Raw genomic sequence first — 8,165 nt, forward strand, 5'->3', positions numbered from 1 at the left:
CGTACGACGTACATCCGTTCACCACCTCGATTAGTCCCCTTTTGTGATACATTTGACATATTATTATTATTATTATACATGTAGCCCAAAATTGGATAATGGGAGACCCATTGGTCCAGAGGCTATCGCAGTACTTCTAAGTGGGTAAGCGTTTCAAACCCGTGATTTGTCGTCTATTGTTGAGCGGATGTCACGTGACAAATTAATTTTTTTTCTCGACCCTCGCAGGGCGTTCGAGGTACGAATTCAGGTCTCCAGTTCGCGGACGACTACGTTCAACCGCGGCGGTTTTTTTCGAGAGTGTTTACAATTCTGCTTTTCAAAAAATTAGGTGAGTTTCAAAAAACCGCGTCAATCAACATCATTTTGGATAGTTTTAGAGTTCCTGATAACTTTCAGAAATAGTGCGAGCGTTTAAATGGGCGAAAAATCAATCGCAGAAAAGTGAATTTTTGATATTTGAAGAGTTCCAGGAGTTCAGATTAGAGTTCTCTCTCCAGATTTGGAAGAGTTCGATGAAAAAGTTTTGTGATTTTTTTCAATCGACTAAAAATTCTAAAACTTAAAGCAGTTTGAAGATGCGCACACATTTTTAACTTGCAAAATTTAAGAGTTCCAGTAATTCACTTAAAATGTGAACGTTTATGTGTATCTTCAAAGCATTGTAGTTTTTTCAATTTGAAATTAATCAAAAAGTGGTAGAAGAGTTTTTTATAGAAATTTTCCGAAGGCAACAGAACTCTTTTCAAAACTCCTGGAACTCTTAAAATGTTTGGGCACCTTTAAAAATCTGTGGTTTTTTAAATATCGAGATAAGCCAAAAGTTTTATAAAAGTTCACAGAACTCTTCCAGAACAAACAGAACTCTTATCAGAACTCCTGGAACTATTAAAATTTTCAAATTAGATTTTCGGGTATTTTGACAGAGCTGTTTGTTTCACGATTTTGGTTCAATCGAAGGGTGTTAAATATTTTTTCTGTAAATCTTTTCCAAAGTAAGAGAAATCTAATCATAAAGCCTGGAACTCTGCAAATTTGAAAATTTCACCTATTTTGTGCATCGTCACTGAGCTATAGATTTTGGATTGATATTAATGTATTATCAGGATTTTTTTTGAACTCTTTGGGGGGCACAGAACTCTAATCAGACCTCCAGGAACTCTCAAAATATTCAAATCAAAATTTGTGGACATCTTCAAAGAGCTGTAGTGATTTAAATTTCGATTTAAACCAAAAGTGTTATGAAAGTTTTGTTAAAGAACTCTTCCGGGGCAAACAGAACTCTTATCAGAACTCTTGGAACTCGAAAAAAAATGATTTCTCCTTTTTGTGTATTATTACTGTGTTGTAGTTTTTTAGATTTTGGATTAATCGGAATGTGCTACCAGAGTTCCTTTAAAACTCTTCTGGGGAAAGCGGAACTCTAATCAGAACTCCTGAAACTCTTAAAACTTAAATATTAGCTCATTTTTCTTTAACTTCAAAGAGATGTGGTTTTTTTGAAGTTTAAGTTTATTAAAAAATTATACAAGAATTGGTTATGGAACTCTTTGGGAGAAGGGGAATAGAACTCTCACAGAACCTTCTGGAAATTTTAAACTTTGATGACTTTTGCGCATCTTCAAAGAGCTGTGGTTTCTTGGATTTTCGGTAGATCGAAAAGTGTTGTTAAAGTCTTTTTCTAGAACTCTTCCGGAGGAACAGAACTCTAATCAGAACGCCTGGAACTCTTAAAATTAATTTTTTTTTGCATCCTCAAAGTGCTTTCAGGATTTTTGTTTAATCGAAAACAGTTCAAAACATTTTCTTCGCATAACTCTTCCGGGGAGAAAACAGAACTTTAATCATAAATTCTGGAATATTAAAAAAATGTTTGAAAAGAACTTCTGAACTCATTTGGAATTAAATGATTGTAAAAAAAATCCAATTTCTGAAAAATAGGTGATAAATATTTTCCAAAACTGTTGTTGTGAAACTGGGCGGAACCATTTGTGAGAGTTGTTAGGAACTCTATATCTATCCAGAAAGGAGATCAGAACCCTAAAAGAAAATTTTAAATTTAAATAATTGGGTGTGCAAGTGCAAATTGTAATTATTATTAAAGCATGTAATAGTATACATATATGTATATTTATAAATAATAGCAACACTTTTAGACAAGAAACTTGATCACGATGAGGTGGACAGCCTTTCTTCTGTCTGCCTTTCTCCTGATTGCTGCAAGCAATGCACATCAAGTAAGTTTCTGCAAAATTACATAGATATTAATATAAAGAAATAAATAAAAAAATTTATTTTGCAATTTAAAGCAGGAAAGGTACCGATCAAAACGGAGCGTTGATATTTACGACATTGAGGAACCAGTTGATAATCGTCTTCCCCGAGACACGAAGCCAAGCCACTACTACTTAGAAATCCAACCATTTCTGAATGAGACGAAATTCAAGGGTCGAGTAAGAATTAATGTCACGTGGGTCAGACTGACAGACAAGATTGTTTTAAATGTTGACCGTGATCTAGAAATCTTGCACACCAGTGTCAAGTTTACCAGTCTTGGATACGAACCTTCAAAACCGTAAGAATCATTAATTTACGGTCCAGAACAATTCCATTTCAATTCAGGAAAAATTTCATTAGAGCCAATTCTGGATTTAGTGTTTTCGAGGATTGGTTGACGCAGCTTCTCAGGAATGGGTGAGAGAAGCTTCGGGGGGAGTTCTGTCACGCCTGAGGGATCTTGAAGTCACGCCTGAGTGAACATCGCGGGGTTCAATTAGGCGTGACAAACCGAGAGGTAATCAGGAGAGAGACAAAACAATTCCAAGAATCTTGATTTATGATCACTGTCAATCCGAAAACCAACACTAAATCCAGATTTAACTGTATTTTCAAATTTCTTCAGTTTTACCCTTTTTCCAGAATTTGAAAACTGAAGCATGGACCCATACTGTTACTTTTTTAATTCGGAAATTCGTCCGCGGTTGCGCTGAAATTGGGTTTTAGAAATCTATTTTCAGTATTTTTAATTTTCTTTAAAACATTATTTACTATTGAAATTCCTTTAAGTGAACTTTTTTACTTTCTAATATTTTTCAGACAGAATCTTTCATAAATGAAATAAAATAATATAAATGTAGTTTGAATTTTTAAATTTATTGATTTCAACCAAAAAGTTGACAAAACAATGAATTTTCAATCTAAAGGACAATTTCTAAAAAAAACAGTTTAATTTTCGACCAAAAAAGATGACTTTTTCATAAAATACTTGCATTTGCAAAAAATAATTAAATTTTATATAAAATATTTGAATTTTCAACAAAATACTTAAATTTTCTACATAAAACTATGCATTTCGAATTAAATAGTTGAATTTTTAAAAGAAAAATATAAAACGTGAACCAAAAACGATTTATATTTTAACAAACAAAAAAGGCTAATTTTTAACAATATGGTTTAATTTTTACCTTCAGAGACGATTTTTTTTTAATAATTGAAGATTCACAAAAATAGTTGAACTTTCAACTGAAAAAGATGAATTTTCTACCAAAAATGGAAAAGTAAAAATTCACTTAAAAAATTTAATTTTGGAAAAAATTTACGAAAACAACAAAATATATTCAATATAGAAGGACGAATTTTTTTACATACATGAATTTCCATTCAAATAGTTGAAATTTTAACTGAAAAAATCAATTTTCAACCAAAAATGGAAAAGTTAAATTTTCAGTAAAAAAATTAATGTTCAGAAAAAAATGAATTTTTAACAAAATAGTCCAATTTTCAACCAAAATGTTGAATTTTTTACCTAAGTATATTAACTTTTAACCGAGTAGTCCAATTATTTAAGACAAAAAAACTTTACGCAAAAACCGTTACATTTTCAAGCAAATCATGTATTTTTTTAAAGACACTTGAATTTCCAACTGCAACAAATTTTCAATATATAGAAGGACGAATTAAAAAAAATTAATTCAACTAAAAACAGTTGTTATTTCAACCAATAGAAAAAAATTTAATAAGTAGTTAAATTTTAAACAAAATAGTTAAATGCTTAACCAAAACGATAAATTTTTAAAAAATAAAATTAATTTTTCAATAAGTAGTTGAATTCTGGAATAAAAAAGATCTATTTTCAGCTAAAATGGAAAGAGTTGGATTTTAAGTTCTAGAATTATTAAAAAAAAAGTAATTCACAAAAAATAGTTTAATTTTTAATAAAATAATGAATTTTTAACAATGTAGTCAAATTTTCAACAAAATATAGATAAATTCAAAATAGATACATTTTAAAATAAAGAAGATCAATTTTTAACAAGAAATTAAGAAGTTAAGTTTTCAAAAAAAAAATGTAAATATTCAGATTAGATTTCAAGTTAAAAAATTAAGGAATTTTAAACAAAGTAGTCCAATTTTCAACCAAACAGTTAAATTTTTAACCAAATTGTGGAATTTTAACCTACAAAGATGAATTTTCAACCAATTGATCGAATTTTCAAACAAAAAAATTAAACTTCAACCTTAATGTTTTGCATTTTGAAACAAATAATTAAATTTTCAGAAGAAAGTTGAATCTTCAATAGAAACAACAAATTTGTAAATAAAAGGAAGAGTGTTCGAACAAAAAGATTAAACTTTAACCAAAAGCAGTTGATATTTGAAGATGAATATTCAAACAATTTTCTACTGAAAAGATTAATTTTCTATCAAAAATTTCAAAGTTAAACTTTCAGTAAACCAATTAATTAAAAAAAAGGAGTTTCCAACAAAATAGTCCAATTTTTGTCCAGATTGTTGCATTTTTAGTCAAATTGTTGAATTTTCTACCTACTAAGATGAATTTTCAACCAAATTGTCGAATTTTTAAACAAAAAAAGATTGAATAACAACCAAAACCCGTGAGCTTTTTAACTAAATAATTGAAATTTTTAGAAAAAAGATACATTTTCGGCAGCAGCAACAAAATTTCAATGCAAAAGGATCAGTTTGTTTCCCTATAGACGAATATTTAACAATCAAATTGATTTTTTGAAGAAGAAAAATTGCTCTGAAGAAAATAGTTAAATTTTCGAAAAATAATTGAATTTTGAACAAAATAGTTGAATTTTTAACTTAACAGGCGAATTTTCAACCAAATACATGTATTTTCAAATAATTAGTCGTATCTTCAACTGAAAAAGATCAATTATCAACCTAAAATGAAAAAGTGAAATTTGCGAAATACAAATTAATTAAAAGCAAAAATAATTTTTAACAAAATAATACAATTTTTACCCAAGTAGTTAAATTTTCAACCTTGGTGGTTCAACCCTGAACCAAGCAGATCAATTTTCAACTAAAAAAGATTAATTTTAAACAAAATAAGTTAATCCCTTATCAAAATTTTTCTAAAAATCACTTTCATTTTTATCAAAAAAATATGAAATTTCTATTAAAGCAGTGGAATTTTTAAACTAAACAGACAAGTATACCACAAAATTGTTGAATTTTGAACCCTAAAGTATGAATTTTCAACTACAAAAAATGACTTTTTAACTAAATTTTTATATTTTCTAACGAAATAATACACATTTGAATTAAAAATATAATCGTCCATAATCAATATTTTCAAATTTTTTACCTTTCCCTGATCAATAAAATTGCCTGACTTTTACTCTAATTTCCAGGCTATCCTTGACCCTAAATCACGTAGCTCTTAATTAACAAATAAATTTAACGTAAACTATTAATCGCAAAGGATTTTAGTAGAAGTCATTTTAAAGGGAATTTTATGCACTTCAAATTAAGTTCCGTAAACTTTTGACGTATCTCTTAACCAGAAGCAATAATCAAAGCCACTGTTTAAAAAAATCGTTTCAAAAAGTTTCTAGATAATATATTTTGTTTCAGAAAATGTCATTTTTTGTTCTCTCAAAAAATAATTTGAGGATTCATTTTTTTTTCTTTTTTCAAGAGAGGATCTTTCCAGAGTTTCTGTTATCCAGATGGGTAAAGGGCCCAAAAAGTCTTGGTATACAATCAACTTTAACGATACCCTGATGGACGGAGCAAATTGCGAAGTTGACATCACGTATTATGGAAACATGTCCACACTCGATGCTTCAGGTCTTTTCCGCAATGATTATATTGACAGCAGCGGAATCAAACAGTAAGAAAACTTTATTTTAAGAATCTAATTTTAACGAAATTATTATTTAAAAATTACTACCATCGGCGAGAAAAAACTCTTCTTCGAATAAAAATATTTTTGAAGAACAAAAAAAATTCACCGCAGACCGGATTTGAACCCGGAACGCCACTATCCATGATTGGCGCATTTAGAATGATGCCACCGAAGTCTGTTCAGATATTTTTTTTTATTCTCGATAATTATCTTTTTATAAGGAATACTATACGTATGTCTTCACTGTGAGTGTAAAATTTTTAATCAACATGGATTTAATCTAATTAACAGTTGGAACATTTTCCTACGATTTAAAGATGTTGACTTCAGAGTTCTTCAATTTTTAATGATTGCAAATTTCAATGTTAAAAATTAGGCGGATTTTTCCTTGTTCTTGAAAAATTATTTGTCCGATGTAATCGTTTTGACATGAAAATTTGTATAAATTAAAAATTTTAAACAATTTATTCTAATCCGGGCTAAAGCGGATTTTTTCTTATTTATCAAAAATTTCTTGTCCGAAGAAATCATTTCAACATCAAAATTTCGTGAGGCTTAAGGTATTTTCAGAAATTAGAAAGTTTTTACCGAATTTAACGAGATTATCAAAGCTTTTGAGGGATTTTGTCAGTTCTCAAAGAATTTTAAAAGATTTTAAAGAATTAAAAAAGTTTTAAGGTAGGATTACATTTCGATAGATTTCAAAGGATTTTGAAGAGTTTTAAAGAATGAGAAGACTTTTCCACATATTTCAAGGAATTTTAATTACTTTTAAAAAATTTTAATTGATTTTTAATACACTGTAAAGGATTTCAAAAAATGTGAAAAGATTCTAACGGATTTTAAGGATTTCAATCAATTTTTAAGCAATTTCAAAGATTTAAGGAAATTTAAAGAAATTTGTATTGAATCTCAAATATTTCAAGAGTTCACAGGGTTTTTTTTACAGATTTTAAAGGGTTTTTGAGTACTAAAAAAGATTTTTATTCGATTTCAAAAATTAAAGGTAATTCGCAGAAATTCCAATGTTTTTAAAGCGTTTTAAATTATTATCAGGATTTTTAAGAATTCAAATGATCTACATTTTTTACAGTTTTAAAAGTCCTTAAAGGATAATAAGTCATTTTTATTGGATTTTGAAGTGTAAAAAATAATCTTAAGAATTTTGATAGTTTTTAAAGGTTTCGAAGAAATAGAAAGAGTTTGAATTTGTTTTTAAAGATTTAAAAATATTTTAAGAATTTTTACAGATTTAAAAGGATTTTAAAAGGATAGTAAGAATTTTTTATTGGATTTTCAATAATCCAAATCATTTCAAGGATTTTCACAGTTTTTTCAGATCTTAAAGGAATATAAGAAATTTGTATTAAATTTAAAAGATCTTAAAGTATTTCAAGGATTTTCACAATTTTTAAAGATTTTAAAGGATAAGAAAGAATTTTTATTTGCTTTTCGAAGATTTTAATTTATTTCGAGAATTTTCACAGATTTGAAAGGATTTTAAAGGATAATAAGGATATTTTATTGAATTTTCAAGAATTCAAATTATTTCAAGGATTTTCAGATTTTCTAAGGGTTTATAAAAGATTATAAGGAATTTTTATTGGACACTAAGGATTTAAAACTATTTCAAGAATTCTCAATTTTTGAAGATTTTAAAGGATTATAAGAGATTTGTATGGAATCATAAGTGTTAGAAATTACTTTAAGGAAGTTCACAGTTTTCAAAAGTTTTAAAGGATTCTAAAGCATTTTTATTGGATTTCAAAGTTTTTCAAAGACTTTCACAGTTTTTAAGTGTTTTAAAGGATTTATGTATAATATTTTTATTAGACTTTGAAGATTTCAAGAAATTTCAAGGATTTTTAGAATTTTTAAAAGGTTTTAAAAGTAATTTGTATTGGATTTTTAACATTTCAAGAATTTTCACAATTTCTAAAGTTTTTTATAGGATAATAACTTATTTTTATTGTATTTTAAAGATTAAAATATAATCTTAAGGATT

General features: G+C 27.6%; 1 protein-coding gene across 1 annotated transcript in view; it reads left to right on the plus strand.

Moving 5' to 3' along the window:
- Positions 1-238: 238 nt before the first annotated feature.
- The window catches only part of LOC117170805 (aminopeptidase N), a 40,257-nt gene continuing 32,330 nt past the window's right edge, over positions 239-8,165 (plus strand). The window contains exons 1-4 of the mRNA XM_033357844.1: positions 239-331; positions 2,157-2,237; positions 2,310-2,575; positions 5,951-6,145. Of these exons, the coding sequence (XP_033213735.1) occupies positions 2,175-2,237; positions 2,310-2,575; positions 5,951-6,145 (524 nt within the window). The 5' untranslated portion in view covers positions 239-331; positions 2,157-2,174. The remainder of the gene's footprint in view (positions 332-2,156; positions 2,238-2,309; positions 2,576-5,950; positions 6,146-8,165) is intronic.

Source organism: Belonocnema kinseyi, chromosome 4 (assembly GCF_010883055.1).
Source record: "Belonocnema kinseyi isolate 2016_QV_RU_SX_M_011 chromosome 4, B_treatae_v1, whole genome shotgun sequence".
NCBI lineage: Eukaryota > Metazoa > Arthropoda > Insecta > Hymenoptera > Cynipidae > Belonocnema > Belonocnema kinseyi.